At 39.8% G+C, this 22,608-nt stretch overlaps 1 protein-coding gene across 4 annotated transcripts in view; it reads left to right on the top strand.

Annotated features, from left to right (window-relative positions):
• Nucleotides 1–22,608, top strand: part of SUCLG2 (succinate-CoA ligase GDP-forming subunit beta) — a 330,084-nt gene that overhangs the window by 266,118 nt on the left and 41,358 nt on the right. Inside the window, exon 13 of one of the 4 annotated variants that reach the window (XM_042929927.1) lies at nucleotides 5,744–6,800. The exons of the other annotated variants lie outside the window; for them this stretch is intronic. Within the exon in view, the coding sequence (XP_042785861.1) occupies nucleotides 5,744–5,859 (116 nt within the window). The 3' untranslated portion in view covers nucleotides 5,860–6,800. Of the gene's footprint in view, nucleotides 1–5,743; nucleotides 6,801–22,608 lie in introns of those variants that run through there. 4 annotated transcript variants of the gene reach the window in all.

Genomic DNA, 22,608 nt, shown 5'->3' with positions numbered 1-22,608 from the left:
GGAAACTGCACTGAGCGCAGAGATCCTGGTGGGCCGGCCTGACAGAATGTCAGCCTAGATGAAGCTTGTGTTTGGTGGGGGCGAGAGAAGCGTCAGTGAGCAGTCCCAATAGTGCTGTGATTCCGGAAGTACAAGGTGGGATGGAAGCTCATTTACAAATCCTGCTCTAGTTTAGGGGCTGGGGGAGTAGTGACAAGGGAGGCATCCCCAAAGACATGCCATTTATTTTTATTTCAATTAATTTATTATTTTGAGAGAGAGAGAGAGACAGCACAAGACGCGAAGGGGCAGGGAGAGGGGGAGAAAATCCCAAGCAGGCTCTGCGATGTCAGCACAGAGCCCAGTGTGAAGCTCGAACTCACGAAACCATGAGATAATGACCCGAGCCACAACCAAAAGTCAGATGCTCAACTGACTGAGCCACCCAGGCGCCCAGGAAATGCCATTTAAACAATATCTCATGAACGTTTGGGTGTTGGCCAAGCAGAAGACAAGAGTTCTGGTTGGAGGACTCGAGGCCAAAGGTCCAGCATGTCTGCGGGTTCACGGATTTCTAAATCAGTCGTTTTCCACCTTTGGGAATACCTGATGCTCAGTTAAGTCCTGAAGAAGATGTTAATTCAGGAACTGGTTTAGTTAGGTTTCTTGGTTGCAAGGAAGAGTGACTTGTTCCAGTAGTCTCAGAACCCTAAAACGGTCCACAGCCAGTCTGTAGCTATGGAAAAGAACTCAGGTAAAACTGAATAAACAGTTCTCAGAATGGACAGCAGCCATAATGAAGCTGGCCCCCAGGAGGAGGAGGATGTGGCGTGGAGGCCAACCTCAGGAGCAGCACTCCAGCAGCCTGTGCACTTGACTCCACCCCTCTCTGCATGTTTGCGCTGCCTCTGTCTCACCTGCTTACTAACGGCTGATTAAGTCCTTTTCATGCTACTGTTTCCCATTTCGTGTGTGCTACCCATTCAGATTCTCAGCAGAGCAAACCTGACTGCACAAGCTAATGGCCATCATCTGTATTTGCACCACCCTTGGGTCAGGTGCAGTCATCTTGGGAACAGTCCATGTCTGCCTTGGGACGAAGATCACCATGTGGTCCCTCCTCGAGAAGGGGACAGTTGGTAGGGTCGGTGTAGTCAGGCAGGGAGGCTGGAGAAAGCAGACACCCTACTTGTACCTGATCCTTGCTCTCAAATAATTTATAGTATCATGAAGTTTAGACGATCTCATGTGTGCAAAAGTGCCACAAATTTTAAATTGTAAATTTGACTCCTCAAACAGGAGTCACCAGGAAATCAAAGTAGAGTGGGAAGACCAAAGGATTTTGAGACCTCATCCTGCCAATCACCAGGCCTCAGTGCTCTTGACCAAGAAATAAATAAATGAATAAAAAGAACTCATTTATAAAGGCCTGACTCACCAGGTCTTTTAGAACCACCAAATTCACAAGTTCAAAGGCTCAAAGTAATGTGGGAAGACTGGAAAACAGATTATTTTTTTTTATTATTGTCAATGTGATTATGACGATATCCTCTATTTATAAAGGTTGTCATTCATGGTTCAGCATGGATGTTTCAAGCATTAGTTCCAGGAATCATTCAGACCAGTGAGAGATCAAGTTCAGTTTTCATTCAACTACTTCCTAACTATTCCTAGCCATGCTAGCTAGACTTTAGCCTTTAACTTACCTGTGCCTCAGTCCTCCCTTCTGTAAAAGGAGATAATAATGGTAGCTCTCTCAGGGATGCTGTTGAGTAGCAAATGAACTAATAGAACTGAACATTGCAGGACACCTGCTAAGTTGCTATTAATGCTTTTGTTACTGTTACCACTCCTGTTGATGCTGCTAATTCTCGTACAGGTTCAGTTCCTCAGAGAGAACTTGACAGGCTTGGCTAAGATCTGTGTTCACAGGAGGACTCTGTCACCAAAGGAAGGTAGTCAGAGATGTGGAATGTTCAGGGAGATGAATCTGCCTCTTGATGCGTGGGGTTCTTGGAAGCTGTCTGTGTGGAGGCTGTTCTAAAGAGAAAGGAAAGAAGGAGAAGAGCCTTTCTGACCCAAATTTAGATTTCTTCCCTGGTAGATTAGAGGACAGGTAGGCAGAGAACTCTGTGTCTCTGTTGAAGGAGATAGAGGTTTACATATTTAACTTTCATTGACCTTCTGGTCCAAAGACCAGTTCCATTCTGTGTAAGTCAGGACTTTGCTGCACACTGTGTCATTATTCCATGAAAGCCCTACTTACGGATTAATGTCAGAATTCCTTAGCCTAATATTCAACACCTGCCATCGTCTGATCCTCTGTTCTACTTTTCAACCTCTGGGACCTTGTCGGAAACTTCTACCATATGTATCAAAATGAACACTGAGGTTGGATTAATGAAATAATAAATCTTTACATCTGCATTAGGTAACTAGTGTGTAACAAATTGCCTTTAACACAGGGAACATTGTTGATCTCCGTGTTCTGTGGTAGGGAATATGAGTGTGGCTTAGTTGGGTCCTTTGGTTTAAGGTCTCAAAGCTGCAGTCAAAGTGTCAGCCAGGGATAGGGCCATATCAAGGCTCGACTGGGAAAGGATCGCTTCCAAATACATCATTGTTGGCAGGATATAGTTCCCCATGAGCTGTCAGGCTGAAGGCTTCAGTTGCTCCTCGGCTTTTGGCTGGAGGCAGCCCTGAATTCCTTGCCTCGTGGACTTCTCCATAGGGCAGTCCACAGTATGGCAATGTGCTGCATCAGAGTGAACAGAGTCAGAAGGAACAAGGAAGAAGTCCTGGGATTTTGGAACTTAGTCTCAGAGATGACATTCTGTCACTCTTGCTCTTCTTAGTCATTAGAAGCAAGTTGCTGGTTCTACCAATAGCCAAAGGGGTTACACAGGGGCATGGACACCAGGAAGTAGGAACTGGCCACAGAGAGCCATTTTGGAAGCTGCCTACCACCCTTACAAAGTAATGTGTCAGTCAAAGTAACGCCGGCTCCTATAACAGGTAAATGTTGAAATGTGATTCTTAATGTAATAGAAAGTTCTTTCTCATTAATATGAAGTCTGAAAGGGTGCATGAGTAGGGTGCTCTGCTCTACAGAATTATTCTGGTATCCATGCTGAAGGAGGCATTGCCATGTCCAGAATAGGGGATTTTCAGAGTTGTCTTGGCTGGTGACATTCCAGAAGGTACACAGGGAAAAAACCGAGTGCAAGAGCTCACAAGGGCAATTTTTATGGGCACGTATTTCATGGCGCTCACACACTCTTGGCCAGAACTCAGTCACATGACCCCACATACATGCAAGGGAGACCTGGGAAATGTAGTTCCTGGTTGGGCAGAAGAGGAGCGTGACTGGTTGATGGTGAGCTTAAGTCGGCCACAGATTCCTAGACATTTACAGAATCCTTTCACATGTGTTATTTCATTTGCTCCTCCTCACAACCCATGCTGTCAGCATTATTATCCTCATTTTATAAACAAGGAAACCAACCAGCGGAATTCTGGTTAGAACATTCAGGTTGTATTATTAGAACAGAGTTCAGGTTCCCATCACTGCCACATACAGTCTGTGACTGTAGAAAACTTCTTTAACCTCTCTGTGCCTCTTTGCCTCATCTGTGAAATAGGGACAATAAGATCTAGGCATCGTCGTCATAAAGATTTCATATACTGCGTGGAAGTCACTTAGCATTATGTCTGGCGTGTGTATTAGTTATGAGGAAGACGATCATAATGTTATGTCTGGGGATTAAGAAGTTGAGGCTCAAAGGTGTTACATAATTTACCTAAAACTGTGCAACTAATCTACAACAGAGCCAGGGTGAGAAGCTAGGGATGTTTGTTTGTTTGTTTGTTTGTTTGTTTGTTTGTTTGTTTGTTTTGAGAGAGAGAGCCCAAGAAGGGGCAGAGAGAGAGAGAGAGAGAGAGAGAGAATCTCTCCTCACCGTCAGCAAGGAGCCCTTCTCTGGGCTCAATCTCACAAACTGTGAGATCATGACTTAAACCAAAGTGAAGAGTTGGACCAAGGCTTAACCAACTGAGCCACCCAGGAAACAGCTTCCTTACCTTTTGAATTTTGTTTCCCAAAGAGGATATTTAACAGATTTCCTGTGGAAAAGAGCAGTGAGTTAGCCTTGAACTAAAGATGCAATGCCAAGTGTTCATTTCACCACAGGTGTGGTGGCCCCCGGCTCCCAGGGAATCCACACTACATCACCTTGTTAGTGCAAATGTTCCTCTTGAACTCGGCATTTGCCTGTTTGTATGAAACATGCTGACCAAGTGCTTCCTTTTTATTTGTACTCTTAGGTCCTCCAAGGCCTATATTTCAAGGTCTTTGTATATAAATAGGCTCTGCCTTGCTAACTAGATAAAAGCACAGGAAATGATGTAAGATGAGGTATTTCATTAGACTCTTAAATGTTACCACATTTCTCCTAGGGGCTTGTTCACTCTGCAAGAACAGAAGAGCAGTTTGCTTGCTAAATAGTCAAGTCGAAGAAGCACACTTCTGGGTGGGGTAGCTTGGCCCACAAGTGCTACAGATCCACCGGGAATGGGAGACAAAGATACACCATCACAGGCTGCAGTACTCTTTTTGGGGCCCTCTGCCCTTTTTGTCATACGGAGCAGGGAGGAAGCGAGAACACGTGTGTTGAATAACTATCATTGTTTCCAAAGTGGTGGATTCATGGCCATAGGTGGGCAGACCCTCAGAACTTTAGTTTCATGAGATCTTTAAGACAGTTGCCTTCTAGTATGGGCCAAAACCATGTTAAATCCGCTCAACTGTGGATTATCAGCTGAAATGTCTGCTTTTATCAGTAAAAAAAAAAAAATGTCCATTAGTCTCAGGCAATTCCAGTCTTTCATCTTGCTTATTAGCCAGACCACCACTTGTTAGAGATCTTGCCACGTCATCTTCCCCGTGAGTGATGTCGATTAGAACGTATATTTACTTCATTTCCTGGTGAAAAGCTAGCTCACATCAGTCCTGTGCATCTTCACTTGTTGCTTTCAGTATTCTGTGGCTACCAACCCATCGATTCGCCGTTCTCTCACTCATACTGGACACATAGCTTTTTCTTTAGATTCCATATTCAGGTTGTTCAAGCAAGGGGCACATCGGTTTCATAAGATTTTCTTTTTTCGAATCAGTGGACTAAGTAGTTGTTAATCTCTCTTCGTTCACAGTCTTATAAGAATGTCATTATCTGCATTTTTTAAATGCCAGAAAAAAAATAGGTAGTATATTTTTATGTAATATTTTATGTATGTTATTTATTTATATTTATATATTTTATTTGTATTTAAGTAAGTTTATATAATTTATATTGTATAAGTGTGTGTATAAGTGTACATATATTTATATGTATTTTTATGTATATCTTATATATATACACATATATGTGTATATATACACACATGTGTGTACATATACACACATGTGTATATACACATATATGTGTGTATATATACATGTATATATGTATGTGTATATATACGTGTGTGTGTGTGTGTGTGTGTGTATGTCTTATAATGCCAGACATTTGAGGTGAAAAAACGGAAAAAAGTAAATTTTTCTGGTGGATACATCTAAATAGCCAAATCTGAATCATAAAAAAGCTGAACCTGAGCTGTAATTGGTGAGACCTGGGTCTCACACAATTTCAGGTTGTACGAAACTTTCCAGGGCCCCACCTCCAGTTTCATTTCAGTGACTGTCCATACCCCCCTGCCCACCTTCTAGGAACCAATGTCCACGAGGCCCAAAACATCCTCAGTAACAGTGGACTCCCCATTACTTCAGCTGTGGACCTGGAGGATGCCGCCAAGAAGTCTGTGGCCAGCGTGGCTAAGAAGTGACAGCTTCGTCCTGACCCTTGGAGGAAGAAGGCCATTGTCTCATAAAAAGGAATGATTCATCACTATGAAGGAAACGGTCATCCAATTGGGGGGGAAATGGGTGAGGGGATGAGCCATAATCACTCTGTGAAAAATCTTAAATCTGCATTTTCTTGAATAAGATCGCTAGCCCACCTCAATAATCTGATGTCGCTTACAGTCTTCCATGTTCTGTTCTCATACTTTTCGGTCACTGTGAACCTGCTCAGTAAGCATTGCTTGTTGCCGACTTTAGGGGAGCAGTCTGTTTGGCCAAGCAGTGTGTGTATATACAGAATTTGAGATCAGACCAATTCTACGATTTTTAATAATAAAAAATTCACATGCTCTAAAAAGTCAAACAAGATTACATTTAACAGCTTAACTTTCAAAAAGGCACAGCGAAGACATTCAAAACTGTTATACACTGCAACAGCTTTTACAAGTTTCTAATTCCAACGCACTTAGAAAGTCCATGAATGTTCCAAAACACGTTGTTTTACAGTGGAAGATCGACATTAATATCCCACACATGTATTCTACCATTTGCCTTAATAGTGAATATACTGTGTACCTCACACTAAAAATAACGCCAGAAGCCTTATTTGTGATTTTGGAATAGAAGCTTCTATTTCAACGTCAATACCGAAGAATGCTGATTCTTATGGAAATCTCCATAATTAAGTCATTTCAAGAAGAGACAGCACTCAAGATCAAATTATGTTGTGTTGGTATCTTTCCTCCCCTCCTTTTTCCCTCCAGAATCTACCAGCTGGGAAAATGTAATTGAGAGAATCTGGCTTTTTTTTCATAATGCCTGTTTTTGTGGTGGGAAAGGATTTGAATTAGGTCTTTGTTGAAATTTTAGTAAATTCTTATCTGTACACAAATTTAAATAAAATCCTATGTTTTGTAAGCTGTAAGAGCTGTGTATTTCTTGTGTTAGTCAATTTCATCCCTCAATTTTATGTCTTAGATAAGAATCCAAAATTAGAAAATTTGGAGTGTTCCAGGATTATTTCAGTTTCACTCACCTTTATCAACGACCATTTCTGTTAGCAGAATGTGCAATGAAAGAATAAAAATTATAAGCCCAGGTAAGTGTTACAGTGTCTAACAGGTTAAAATGTGACTTCAGTCTGCATAGCACTGAAGGAAATATAGGTGTAAACTCATCCTATTTAATGAGGTTCAATTGCCAGCATTGAAGGTCTTTCTCTTCATGTATGAATGTTTAGCAGACCAGGCTTTTGTTTGTTTGGTCAGTTTACATTGTTCTCATAACACATATGGACAGCAGTTAAAATGTCATTTTTTTTTTAGTTCCATATTTGCCACGGAGAAAAAAAAACATTGAATGGATCAGTCTTACAGTCTTTTTAAATTGTTATGCAATGAATGAAAAATATTACCAATGTCTTTTTAAATGTGGTTTGGCTTTTGATCGCTTAATAACTAGTTAGCAGGTAAAAGAAATAACATATACATTGTCAACTAGACAAAAATCAGCATATTTAAATTTTTTGCCCTTTATAAAAGCTTATGTTCACATAGCTATATTTACTGTTGTTTCATATGAAGCCAATTTGGAGGAGGAGATAAAGGAATGAAGTCATTCATGTGGTCAGTTTCTAACAGGGTTAATAGTAAGCAAATAGTCCTTTATTTTCAAATAAGTGTTTTTTTCCTTTTTTTTTTTTTTTTGTCAGAATTAAGTTCTTTTTTCCCTCTTGGAAGTTCGAAGTTTGAGTTTATGTCATTCACATAATATCTTGGGGCAGACCTCAGCATAGTTTCCATAAATATTTCTGGAATGAATCACGGGTATGTGTGTGTTGACCCAGCTATTGTGACTGATGACACAGGGTAGAATTAGGGACAGTTGGTGTTGGTAGTGTATCTAAAATCTTCCATATGTTATCTACACCAGCATTCCCTATATTTCTGACCTTCCAGCATCCCTTTGAAGTCTGTTTCCTGATCTATATATAAGTATGAACAGTAATTTCCTTTAAATCAGATCAGTAATTTTTTTTTTTTAGGGAGAGAGAGTGTGTGAGCAGGGGAGAGGGGTAGAGGAAAAGAGAATCTTAATCAGGCTCCACAGTCAGCACGAAGCCCAATGCAGGGCTCTATCTCACGACCCTGAGATCATGACCTGAGCTGCAATCAAGAGTCAGATGCTCAACTGATTGAGCCACCCACACACACCCCCCCCTCCCAGAGCAGTATGTTTTAAGCTATTCTAAGCAAGAATATCCATTAAAGGAGGTGACAGTCCAATCATAGTACTCACTACGCAAGAAGTTTACAGAGTAGTATACACTTTTTACCTGAAATGCTTTGCACATGAGATTTTAAAGATTTTGTTACTCTATTCATCCTTCTCCTGGAACAAACATCAGATTTAGAAGTGATTAAAGTCCTGACCCCTCCCACTTAGCAACATTCACTTTCTTTGAGTTGATTAACCAGTGATATTTGTCCAGTCTCTTGTAATGACAAAAACCCAACTCAGACTTAAGAAAAACGGGGGAGAACTGTTTTGTTCTTTTGATTATAAAAGACAGGGGTTCCAGTTTCACTTAAGCCTGGATCCAGAGATTCAAACCCTCAGAACTTGGACTCTGCATCTCAGACCAGCTTGTGTCCATGTTGCTTTCGTTCCAGGCAGGCCATTTCCACAAACTGGCAGAATGGCTGCTGTTCATGCCTAGAACATGTTCTCAGGTTTAGCATCCCTGAAAGAGAAAGAGAGAAAGAGGAGATGAGAAAGAGAGAATGAAAGGAAGTAGGGGGAGACAGAGAGAGAGAGGAGACGGAGAGAGAAAGCTTGAGGGAGGGAAGAGGAAGGAAGGAGGGGAGCTACTCTCTCTTGGTAATTGTAAGAGACATTCCAGAATTGAGATGACCAACTGTTTTGGCCACGAAACAATCCATGGGCCAGTCTTCTGGCCAGGAGTTTACAGGACTCTGATGAATCCTGTATGATGAATCCTCTGACGAATCTGGATTAAATACCTACCTTGTTGGCCTAAGGATGATGCCAGCCTGACCCAAACTGCCAGAGCTGGGAGGGAGGAGTAGCTCCATAAGGAAAACTAGAGCTCCAATAAGAAGAGTGTATTCAGGGAAGGAAAAATAACAGAAGACAACCATGCTCATCAACCATAAAGCAATGAGGCTGAACGAATTATTCCGTAAGGATGCTTCCAACTCTAGAATTTCATGATTCTGTTCTAGTAATTTCTTACCATTTCTTTGAATGACATTTTCATCTGTGCATACAAGTTACTAAGTTTTTGTTTATAGATGTTACTTGAGTCATCTAAATATTTGACCTTAATTGATTTGTCTTGAACAGTAACGTCTGTCTAAGAAATAATGACGTTGTGGCAATTAGCTCAATTTTGCTTTTGTATTTAAGTTGTAATTCAATTTGTAAATTAGTAACATTGCCAGGAAACTTTAAATGGCCTGGTTGGATCTGTGAGTCATTTTTAATTAGTTCTTTTATGAACTAATCCCCCTCAGTTTGTGGTCTGAAAGGGAAAGAAGTCATCCTAAAGAATTATATATTTTTTTATTCAAGATCTTAATAAAAGTGGGAAGAAAAATTTATGTTTTGACATTTCTAAATTAAACATTTAAAAGCCCGTGATCAGGGGTGCCTGGGTGGCTCAGTCGGTTAAGCGTCCGACTTCAGCTCAGGTCACGATTTCACGGTCTGCGAGTTCGAGCCCCGCGTCGGGCTCTGGGCTGATGGCTCAGAGCCTGGAAGCCTGCTTCTGATTCTGTGCCTCCCTCTCTCTCTGCCCCTCCCCCGTTCATGCTCTGTCTCTCTCTGTCTCAAAAATAAATAAACGTTAAAAAAAAATTAAAAAAAAAAAAAAAAAGAAAAGCCCGTGATCATTTGCAGGATGCAACCTATGTTCGAAAAATTAAAATAAATGGAAAACAGATAATAGTGGTTAAAAAAAAAACGTTGGGAAGAACAAGGAAGGGTATGTGAGAAGATAGTCTTCTATGGATATGTTCTTCAAGTAGATGTTCTTAAATATCCTTCTAGATCTGGAGTTGGCAAATTAAGATCTAAGCAGCTATTTGAGTGACTAGAGTTTTATTGGCACACAGCTCTGCCTTTTTATGCTTCTGTCGTCAGTGGTTCATGTCATGCTGCAGCAACAGAGGTTAGCTAGTTGTGACAGATTTTACGACCATAAAATATTTATTATTTGCTCTTTTATGGAAAAAATAAACAGATAAAGTCTATTTAGCTAGATAAATTAAAAAATATAATATTTCTCCAAAACTGACAGCAACAGATTATGGTTTCCAAACTGGGGAAAGGCAGACTTAGACATTAAAGTGAAACCAATGAGTAAGTAGGAAATAGGATCTCTGATCTTTCCATTTTAAATCTGGGGAGAAGTTAGTAGTCTACGAAAGGCCGTTTGCCATTGAAAACTTACTCAGTTATGCTAATTTGTGTCTTTTCATCGCCACAAAAATTGCCTGCAGGTAGCTTGGTGTGCTATTGAACATATGCTGTTCTTGACTACATAGGGGTGTGTTGGAATATCAAATCATGGCTATGAATATTGAGCTCACAAAGAGCTGTAGCTATTGAGTCATCTTCAAAGTGGTCCTTGTTAGACATTGTTGCACATAATTTAATCTTGGGGTCCTGGAAAGATGATAAGAAAGTAAGAAAAAAGTCATTTCAGTGCACCTGCCGCCCACAACGTTGCTGCAGAGGCATTATTCCTTTTTACCATTGAGGAGTTAGTAACATAATGAGATAAAAGTTGTTCTGGTCATGTTACATAGTTAGTGGCAAAAATTTAGACTTCTGGACTTCTGATAATCCTATCACTTCTGTGGCATCCCTGCCCAAAAGAACTTTCTTCACTGAGGGCAGTGATAAGTATTGACTCTATCCGATATGTAGCTGCTAGCCACAGGTGACTTTTGATCACTGTGAACTGAATTTTAAAGTCTGCTTAATTTCAGTTAATTCATGGCCACTTGTTGCTGGTGGCTACCATATTGAACAGCATAGGTCTGTAGTCTAAATCTGATGGGTTTTGGGATGCATCACTTTGACGTCAGAAGACTTCACATTGATTTACTGCTTACTGTCTGCTAGGAACTTTACCTGTGTTGCCTTCATTAATCCCCTTAGCAATTCTGTGAGTCTTTCATTCTTATTTTATGGATGAGAACCTTGTATCTCAGGGAAGGTAAGAACATGACCAAGAACACACAACTGGCATTTGGCTGGTCAGGATTGAAATTCTGATCTTTTGCATCCAAAGTCACTGCTCTTGATTTTAAACCCCAACTCCGTATAGTTGTGCTGCTTGTAGTCATAGAAAATTTGAAAGAATGTTTGAGGCTAAGACATTTAGGAACCTGGGTTCTTGAATCTGTTTCCTTTTAAGTGTACCCCATACCTTGGGAAACACAAGTTAAAAGCCCAAAGATAATCTTATGCAATTGGACAAATAGCATGGACTACAATGGGAATGGCACCTTCCTGGATTTGCACAGTGCATAAGGCAAGGGCCCTTTTCCAGAGTCCTAATTCCAAGTGCCTTCTCATAAATCCATTGCCTTTCCCAATATACAAAACCATGATCACCCTGTAAGACAAAAGGCGGGGAGGTGAAGGCTGGAGACAGCATTATCACAGCAGTAGGAGAAAGTGTAGCTAGCAACATCACCTTTCTTCTGGAGTATGTTCGGTCCAAAAATGTTGTCTCAGATTTTGACATTTGAAAGAGGCCAGTTGAGATTCTTAGGCACCTTATGCCGAACTTAACAAATCCAAAGTTGATTAGATTTCATATGCCAACTATGGGAAAATATGCTTTTTTTCCCCTTGTTCTTCCTTTGTGTGTAAAGAGGCAGTATATAGAGACATGATTTTTAACTGGGAGCTTGTTTATCTAACTTTATTTTCTAGCTAGCAGAGAAAGAAATGAAAGTCATTAATGTAGCAGTCACAGAGATATCTGCTCTGAGGTCAGACAAAGCCTGGTGAGACAAACTGGAAGATTTGAAGATTTTTTTTTAAGTTTATTTATTTATTTTGAGAGAGAGCACGCCATGCTCATGCTCGGAGAGGGGCAGAGAGAGAGAGAGAGAGAGAGAGAATCCCAGGCAGACTTGTGCTGTCAGCACAAAGCCTGACTCGGGGCTTGAACTCCTGACCATGAGATCATGACCTGAGCCAAAGTCAAGAGTCAGATCCTCAACCAACTGAGCCACCCAGACACACTGATTTGGAGATTTTTATTTGGAGTTTGTTTCGAATTCTCCTTTAATATTGAATATTTGTGTGCTCTAAATCCTTATAATTATTTGCCCATTTTTAAAAGACCTTGTATTTTTAAAAGCATACACTACAAACAAAGACTAAACTGCACTTCATTAAAGTTTTTAAAAATTTGCAGAAAACTTTTTCAGAGAGTAGAAGCAATCCAGATATCTACCAACTGATGAACGGATAAATAAAATGGGGTGTATTTATGTGAGGGAATATTATTCATCCATTAAAAGGGATGAAGCACAGAAATGGTATGGTATGGATGAACCTGAAAACATTACTAAATGAAAGAATCCTGTCACAAAGGCCACATATTGTATGATTTTATTTATAGGAAATCTCTGGAATAGATAAATCTATAGACACAGCATGTAGATTGGTAGTTTCCAGTACTGGAGGGGAGAGGAGAATGAGGAGTGCCTGGTAAGTGGTACCAGGTTCGCTTTTAGGGTGAATTTAGATGGTGGAGATAGTGCAAACCTCTTTGAATATACTAAAACCCACCGAACTGTATACTTTTAAAGGGTGAGTTTTATAGCATATGACCTGTCTCAAAACATTTTAGATAAATGGATAGGTGGAAGACCTTGAATTAGAATTTCACGTGTTATAAAATTATTGGTTGGGTTTTATTTCCAGCTCTTGGTTTATATTATCTCATGAATATAGTCAGGTGACCCTACCAGTTGGTGCTCATTTTTGTATGTGTTCATGGAAAGAACAGTAGTCACCTTGCTTTCTAGATTTCAATGAGAAATAGATTACTTTTTGAAAAATATCTGAACCTCTGTGTATAAACAATAAAGTCATTGTTACCCACCTTAAACACTATGTCATGGAATGCTGAGGTTTATTTTTCTTTTTTAAATGACCCCTAGTTTTACATATTTGGTTTTAAAGTTTGCCTTTCAAAGATGCCCTTTGTGGGACTTTTTACACATGTATTAAATAAGAACTCTTTTAACTTTCTGTTGTTTAGAATATTACACAGTTTACGGGCATCTGGGTAGCTCAGATGACTATGCGTCCAACTCTTGATTTTGGCTCAGGTCATGATCCGAGGGTCATGGGATCAAGCCCTGCATTGAGCTCTGTGCTGATCATGGAGCCTGTTTATGATCCTCTCTCTCTTTATCCTTCTGCCCCTCTCCCCTGTTCTCTCTCTCTCAAATTATATGTGTGTGTGTGTGTGTGTGTGTGTGTGTGTGTGTGTATGTGTATATATATATATATGTGTGTGATTAGAATGTTACATGCTTTGTGTAAACACATTGATATTTGTAAGCTCTCAGAATATTGCATGTGGGTTTTAAAAATATTTTTTAAATGTTTGAATGCATTGAAATGCATTAAACTGTATTTTTCCATAGTTTTATTTTTAATTTTTACAAAAACCCAATTGTGTTAACAATAAGCATTTTAGTAAGCAAGATTGGCAAAAATATAATGAAATGGATATTTCTCTTTAGTTTGGCAACTGCTGTGTAATCAGGAAAAACTTGCTAGAGGGCAGTTTTTTGGTGCAGATTAACAGACTGAAAAAGTTCATAGTTGCATGTCTTCAGGATTTGGAAATGGCTGCTGAATGGCTCCCAGTGACACAGAGACAACACCTGGGCTGAGCTGTCTGAAGCAAAAGTGGGAAGCTCCATTCCAAAAGCAGAAATGATCTCAGGCCAGAGGGTTTCTCTCCTCACCACCATTGTGAATGGGGACAGCATACAGTCCCAATTAGCTCCAGGTAGCCCTGTTCTGGGATGTGTAACACAGCCACAGAGGAGAGAGCGTGGTTTAGTTCTTCTGAGACGGCAGATAGATTGAGTTTCTGTGCACCTCCCCACCAGCATTCCCACTGCTGGCACACAGACTCAGCAAACGAGTTGGAATGTCACTTCCCAGCCCTCAGAGTGGTGGAAAACTGCTCTCTGATTAGGTGGGCAAAGAACCAAAGAGAATTTGCACGTACAACTTCAGAACAAAGCATAGAAACATGGAACGATTGGTGTCAATCATGAACAAGAAAAAATGAAAGAGCATGGTGTCTTTACCATGTAGTAAAGGAGAGAGAGAGGAGCACCACACATAGCATACAAATGATCTTTTTTGGAAAAGCAACTATTCAAAAAGTAGGAAAAAAAATTCCCTGGAAGACCTTCATATGGTGGCACAGCCTAGAAATTCTCTGCTTCTTTCGTTCCTGAAATGCAGCTAGATCAGCACCAAACCATTCTGCACACCTAGAAAATTTGATCTGAGGACTAACAACAATCTGCGAAACTTCAGCCACAGAACTCAGCAGGTACAAGGCTTGGAGATGTGAACTGGGGGAGAGAGAAGCTGTGGAGAGTGGGGAGCTTTTTGTTTGCGGAGAGAGAGGATGGAGATGGGGGAGAGTACGAGAAAAGCACTTCCCACCAAAAGCATCTGGAGAGAAAGAGTGGAAACACCCGCAGAAACTGAACTAGAAGGGGAGAAAGGAGAAGGTTTTGTTGCCATTAGGACTCTATAAGCAGGGGTACAGAGTAAGAAACTCCACACTTCGATAGCTGTCAGTGCTGTGGTGGAAAGAACGAATCCCTAGGAGCAGACAGAGAGGTCCAAGGGGTCCTTGGGCCACATGGGGAGAGGAGTTTCCCCTGCTGGGAGGACATTTGGTAGAGGCCATGCAGCCTCCCCAAAGGCAAAGGTCTCATCGGACCCCAGATTACAGCCACGTTTGCTGGTGTTAGAACAAAGAAGGTAGGTTTATGGAAAAGCCTGCTGCCAGATGGATGTTGTGATTTAATATAATCCCTGAACCACTGCTGCTACACGATAGCACGAAATTTTTCTCGGGTGGGCTGGCACCTGACTGCAGTCTCTGGGCCTCTCCAGAGACCTGGTCGTGTAACATTACCAGGGGCAGGCTGGCACCTGGCCATTGCTTGGCGAGACCTTCCCCCAGAGGGTCGGAGTGAGTTCAAGCTGCAGAGCCCTCAAGTGAGGGGATTGGCAACACAACCCCATCTGAGATAAAATTTGGGAGGGAGGTGCCGGTTGGCAGGCTGATGGCTTGGTGGTAGACAGTGTAGAAGTGGGACACAAAGGACTCAAGTAAATAAAATCAAGAATGAAAGAGGAGAGATCACAACCAACCCTGCAGAAACACAAACAACAATACGAACAATAATAAAAGAATATTATAAGCAATTATATGCCAATGAATTGGGAAATCTGGAAGAAATGGACAGATTCCTAGAAACATAAAAACTACCAAAACTGAAACAGGAAGATAGATAATTTGAACAGACCATAACCAGTAAAGGAATTGAATTAGGAAATAAAAACCTCCCCAAAACCATGGTTTTCCAGGGGAATTTTACCACATCTTTAAGAGGAGTTAACGCCTGCCTATTCTTTTGAAGCTTTTCCAAAAAAGAGAAATGGAAGGAAAAGTTCCAAATTCGTTCTATGAAGCCAGCATTACCTTGATTCCAAAACCAAAGACCCCACTAAAAAGACGAACTACAGACCAAATTCCCTTATGAACATGGATGCAAAAATTATTAACAAGATAACAAGCCAACCAGATTCAACAACACATGAAAAGAATTATTCACCATGATCAAGTGGGATTTATACCTGGGATGCACAGCTGGTTCAATATCTGCGAATCAATCAATGTGATACATCATTTTAATAAAAGAAAGGACAAAAACCACATGATCCTCCCAATAGATGCAGAGAAAGCATTCGACAAAATACAGCACACTTTCTTGATTAAAAACCCTCAATAAGGTAGGGATAGAAGGATCATACCTCACGATCATAAAAACCATATACAAGAGACCCACCGCTAATATCACCCTCAATGGGGAAAAACTGAGAGCTTTCCCCCTAAGGTCAGGAACACAACAGGGATGTCCACTCTCGCTGCTGGTTTTCAACATAGTGTTGGAAGTCCTAGTCTCAGAAATCAGGCAACACAAAGGAATAAAAGGCATCCAGATTGGCAAGGGGGTAGTCAAACTTTCATTCTTCTCAGACAACATGATACTCTTTGTAGAAAACCCAAAAGATTTCCACCAAAAAACTTCTAGAACTGATCCAGGAATTCAGCAAAGTCTTAGGATATAAAAATCAATGCACAGAAATCAGTTGCATTTTTATACACCAATAATGAAGCAACAGAAAGAGAAATCAAGGAATCTATCCCATTTACAATTGCACCAAAACCCATAAAATACCTAGGAATAAACCTAGCCAAAGAGGTGAAAAATCTATACACTGAAAACCATAGAAAGCTTATGAAAGAGATTGAAGAACGCACAAAAAAATGAAAAAATATTCCATACTCATGGATTGGAAGAACAAATATTGTTAAAATGTTGATACTACCCAAAGCAATCTACATATTTAATACAATCCCTATCAAAATAACACCAACATTGTTCACAGAGCTAGAACAAACAATCCTAAAATTTGTGTGGAACCAGAAGAGACCCCGAATAGCCAAAGCAATCCTGAAGAAGAAAGCCAAAGCTGGAGGCATCACAATCCTGGACTTCAAGTTATATTACAAAGCTGTAATCATCAAGACAGTATGGTACTGGCACAAAAACAGACACTTAGATCAATGGAACAGAATAGAGAATGTAGAAATGGACCCCACAAACGTATGGCCAACTAATCTCTGACAAAGCAGGAAAGAACATCCAATGGAATAAAGACAGTGTCTTCAGCAAGTGGTGCTGGGAAAACTGGACAGCAACATGCAGAAGAATGAACCTAGACCACTTTCTTACACCATACACAAAAATAGACTCAAAATGGATAAAAGACCTAAATGTAAGACAGGAAGCCATCAAAATCCTAGAGGAGAAAGCAGGCAAAAACCTCTGTGACCTTGGCCACAGCAACTTCTTACTCAACACGTCTCCAGAGGCAAGGGAAACAAAAGCAAAAATGAACTGTTGGGACCTCATCAGGATAAAAACTTCTGCACAGCAAAGGAAACAATCAGCAAAACTAAAAGGCAATCAGCAGAATGGGAGAAGATATTTGCAAATGACATATCACAGAAAGGGTTAGTATTCAAAATCTGTAAGAACTTATCAAACTCAACACCTAAAAAACAAATAAGCCAGTGAAGAAATGGGCAAAAGATATGAAGAGACACTTTTCAAAAGACAGATGGCTAATAGATACATGAAAAAATGCTCAACGTCACTCATCATCAGGGAAGTACAAACCACAATGAAATACCACCTCACACCGGTTGGAATGATTAACACCTCAGGCAACAGCATATGTTGGTGAGGATGCAGAGAAACAGGAACCCTTTTGTACTAATGGTGGGAATGCAAACTGGTGCAGCCACTCTGGAAAACAGTATGGAGATTCCTCAAAAAATTAAAAATAGAACTACCCTATGAACCAGCAATTGCACTACTAGGTATCTATCCAAAGAATACAGGTGTGCTGTTTCAAAGAGGCCCATGCACCCCAAAGTTTATAGCGACACCATCAACAGCCAAAGTATGGAAAAAGCCCAAGTGTCCATCAACAGATGAATGGATAAAGATGTGAGATATATATATATATATACACACACATATACATACATACACACAATGGAGTATTACTGGGCAGTCAAAAAGAATGAAGTTTTGCTATTTGCAACTATGTGGGTGGAACTAGAGGGTATTATGCTAAGCAAAATTAGTCAGAGAAAGACAAATATCCTATGACTTCACTCATGTGTAATTTTAAGATACAAAACAGATGAACATAAGGGAAGAGAAGCAAAAATAATATAAAAACAGGGAGGGGGGAAACATAAGAGACTCTTAAATATAGAAAACAAACAGAGTCGCTGAAGGGGTTGTCGGTGGTGGGGGGATAGACTAAATGGGCCAGGGGCATTGAGGAAGACACTTGTTGGGATGAGCACTGGGTGCTATATGTAGGGGATGAGTCACTGCATTCTACTCCTGAAGTCATTATTGCACTATATGCTAACTAACTTGGATGTAAATTTAAAAATAGAAATAATTTTAAAAAAAGAAAATTCTCAACTTCAGGATAAAAACGAGAATCCTTCAGGTTTCCTGAGAGCACATGCAACCAAGAAGGCAAAAAAGAAAGCATTCTGGACTTCTGTTTCTCTCCAGCCTCTTTTAATATCAGTAGACAATGAAATGCAAAATTCTTTAAAATTCTTAGGAAAAGAAAGTGTTACCCAAGAATATCTTAACCAACAAAATGAGCACTTTTATCATATTATTGTCTGTGAGAGAGAAAGACTGGGAATAACTTCAGTATCGGAAAGTAGTGAATTGAACAAATAAACTGTATTCTATCTAAGCAATGGAATGCTATGTAGCCATTCAGAATGATGAAGAAGCCTTATTTGTGAAACAGCATACATATTATATGCTGCAGAGGGGCAGTAACAAAACAATATATATGATCATTTTTAAAAATTTGTCCATTATCCTTGTGTTTGTATATGTAGAAATAGAAAATTGATCGTAAAGGTATAAACTAAGTTTGCTAGAAAAATAGGTGCCTTGTTTTCTTTTCATTTAATTTAATGGTTCTCAGCCGGGGGCAGTTTTGATCTCCCCGGAACATCTGGCAATATCTGAAGACATTTTTGTCTGTTGCCACTAGAAGAATGCCAGTCACTTCTAATAACACTGAGGATGCTGCAAAGCCTCCTCACATACATACAGCCCTCCACAACAAAAAGAGTATTCAGCCCGAAATCAGTAATGCTGAGATTGAGAAATGCCGGTTTCATTGTATTTATGAATTTACTATCGTAAGTGTGGGTTACTGGTATAATAAACATGAAGTTACCATAGAAAAGTACTATATAATGTGGAACTGGAGAAGAGTTTGCTTAGTAGATGAATGTATTCAACTCAAAAGGATATAAATTAATTTTTTCAGTCTCTTGTTAGGGATCTTGGATTAATTTGCAGTGCAAATCATCTGTAAGAGTGCAAACTTGTGTAAGTTATACTGTTCTTTTAAATAACATTCTCATCGGGGAGAATATATATTAAATTTTGAAAGAAAGGAAAATATGGTCAGTACAGACCTTGAGTAAGTGTTGGTTTCTAAAATGGCCTATTTAAATAACATTTAAAAATCTCTTCAGTCACTTTTCATTGTAGTTCTCAGAATAAATGCTAATTTTAGTCTTCGGCCTGGGATTGGAATAATTACTGATTCTCAACAAGCCCAGATTTCATGGATATGCCCCCCACTTTTGCAATATTTTAAATTTTTTTTTGCTATAATATGAGTTGTGATGTATTAATGGTTTCATGTTGTTTGAAGTCCCTTGCATCTTTGAAGTGTGGTATCTAAAATTCTAATATTTGAAATTGTGCCACAGAGTGTCCCAGTGATGAGTGTCAAAACAGTATATGGATCTATGTTGAGGCATTTAGTTGGGGGTAAAACTTGCTGTTTATGAAGAAGTGTAGTATAGGGACCAGCCAGAACCTCAGAAACATAACTGGATAAAGGGAACATGGCGTAGCTTTGCCTCCTCCGTATACAAAAAAAGCACGTTCTAGGTTGTCAGCCCTTCTTGCCAAACTGCCACAGAGTCCTGGACAGGACCCAGTACTACTCGACGTCATCACCACTGGTGCTCATGTCGTAAATATGGCTGGTGGGTTTCAGGTTCTTCTGAGTATGCTAATCCTGTATCTAAAATCCTAGTACTTGAAAGTGTGCCATGAACACCAGACCTCTTCAGGATCACTCTCCCAGCAGACGCCATTTTAAAGTAGAGCTTGAAAAATGTAGCTAATTAAGTTTAATTCAAACAAATGTTTGTCTAACATCTGTTCCTCACTGGCAAGATGGCAGCTGCTGGGAGAAAACAGATTAGATAAGGACGGACCCTCTACTGAAGGAGTGGATAATCCAGATGTCCTTAGAACCACTCACTGGAACTTGACAGGATTTTTAGCCATGATGGAAAATGAAACCCTAGAGAAACCTGACAAGAATTTCCCAGAGATGATAATCATACCATGTGTTCTTGTAATGTTTATGTCGGTGTGAGGGGTTTTTACATCTTAGGGGCAGATTTTATGTACTGAAAAGATTTTTTAAAGATTTAAATTGGTATGAAAGTTAATAACTGAGTTATAAATTTTAAAGCCTACTAACTAAAGTTATCGATCTTCTTGTTCTATTTCTAAATCTATCCAATTTAATCTATCCAGTCCCCTTTTAATGGGCCCTTGGTTCGTGCTTCAGTCTGTTTCTAAACTTAGATTCTTTTAAACATGCAAACTGTGCAAACTTAATATATTCTATTTCATTTTTGAGTGTTCCCAATTTTACAACAGGCCATCCGAACTACTTAAAGCAATTCCCTTAATCTAATAAAGTTAAAAATAGTCATTCTTAAATTATCTTAAATGTGCTCATATTGTTTGTATACTTAGTAAGATTTCAGTGTAAAATCTTGTGTGTTTTTCAAGTGTTCACTCACACATCTTAGATTGGAAACGTGATGCTGACCTGTTAATCTAAACATCTCTTACACCTGATGAGTACACAAAACACCACATTCTATATATACAAAAGTATTGAACACTTGAATGTCTTAAACATTTCCCTGCTTACCTCTGAGCCTTTGTGTGTTAGCTGCAGTTAAAATAGCACGTCACTGGGGCCTGGACACAGGAGGGTGAGACACTTCCTTATAGCCTGGTGAAGGTGGAGTTCATTGTAGGCTCCGTGCTCAGCCTTTGCTACCTTGACTAGGAGTGGGTTACAGGTTATTTGTGTGGTGTTTGGCTGAAGTCAGGAAGTGGCATTCTTGACTGTTTTCTGTCTTGGTAGGCTGCTCTTTTTCTTGTCCTTTGTCTAGGGAGAACTGCTTCTGGTGGGACTTTTCCTCGCCTGTACCCATTGGCATTTCCAGGTTACCAACTTCGCCAGCTCCAAGTTTAGAATATGGGGGGCAAAAACCTCCAGGAAAGTCACCTTTATGTTCTTTGCTTCCTGAGAACCTTTTTGTTCTTTGTTTCCTGAGATCTCTAAGTGATCTCCTTTTCGTCACCTGTAAGGCTCATCTTATGTTTGTCTAATACATAATGTGCAAGATTTATATTTCTTATTGGGAGAAAAAGAGGAAGGCACATCTCCATTTTCTTCACAAGTAGAAGACCCCTTCTTAGACATTTGAACTGAGTTCATTTAGGGGAAGAAAAATTGTCATTGTTCTCTATGATTTTTTGCTGAGTTATCATTTGGGTTTTTTTACTAAATTTTTTTTTAATGTTTATTTTTGAGAGAGACAGAGGCCGCATGCGAGTGGGTTAGGGGCAGAGAGAGAGGGAGACACAGAATCCGAAGCAGACTCCAGGCTCCCAGCTGTCAGCCCAGAGCCTGATGCAGGGCTCGAACTCACGAGCTGTGAGATCATGACCTGAGCCGAAGTCGGACGCTCAACCGACTGAGCCACCCAGGCGCCCCATTTGGGTTTTTTAAACCATTAAAATAAATTTCAGTCATGCTTCGTGTTAAAAATTATTTGAGATTAAAAAAAAAAGTGTAAAAAAATTAAAATCTTTCGTAACTCTCCTGCTAATGTTTTACACCTTGGTATGCTTCCTTTCATTAATTTTTCAATGCCTAGGGAGATAGACAGATTTGTTTTACTGTTTAGGATTTTACCATGTGTAGCTTTGTGTCATTTTTCTTTTAACATTATATTATGAGCATTTTTGTAGCCACCATCACCTCTTTAATTATCTTCTGAAAGTAGCAAACCACCTATAGAAGTGAGACAAAACTCCTTTTTGTTAAATATAGAGCATGCTCTCTACCTGGATAGTTCTGTTGAGAAATGTGTTATTATATAGTGATACAGTAAAGGGAATATACATTTCCAGGAAGGAATAAAGCATTATATATGCTAATACATTTATTTACTCAATAAAATCTTATATTTGAATTTTTTTAATGTTTATTCATTTTTGAGAGAGAGAGAGAGAGACAGAGACAGAGACAGAGTATGAGCAGGGAAGAGGCAGAGAGAGGAGACACAGAATACGAAGCAGGCTCCAGGCTGTGAGCTGTCAGCACAGAGCCCGACGTGGGACTCGAAGCCACAAAGTGTGAGATCATGATGTAAGCTGAAGTCGGATGCTTAACCAACTGAGCCCCCCAGGCGCCCCAGAAAATCTTATATTTGAAGGAGTTAGTGTTAATGACCATGGAGGCTCTAATGAACCCTGACATTAATTAGACATCTGTGAATTTCTGGACCCTTTGAGAAAAGTGAGCTCTTAACTTGCCTCTATACAAAGATTTCTCCCAGTGGATAATATTTCAGGGTTCTAACTTTGCTTTCCTTCTTGGATGGGCAAGAAATGTTCAGT

This window comes from Panthera leo, chromosome A2, assembly GCF_018350215.1.
Source record: "Panthera leo isolate Ple1 chromosome A2, P.leo_Ple1_pat1.1, whole genome shotgun sequence".
Classification (NCBI taxonomy): Eukaryota; Metazoa; Chordata; class Mammalia; order Carnivora; family Felidae; genus Panthera; species Panthera leo.
Note: the sequence above shows the minus strand (reverse complement) of the source record. Positions and strands in the feature narration are given on the sequence as shown.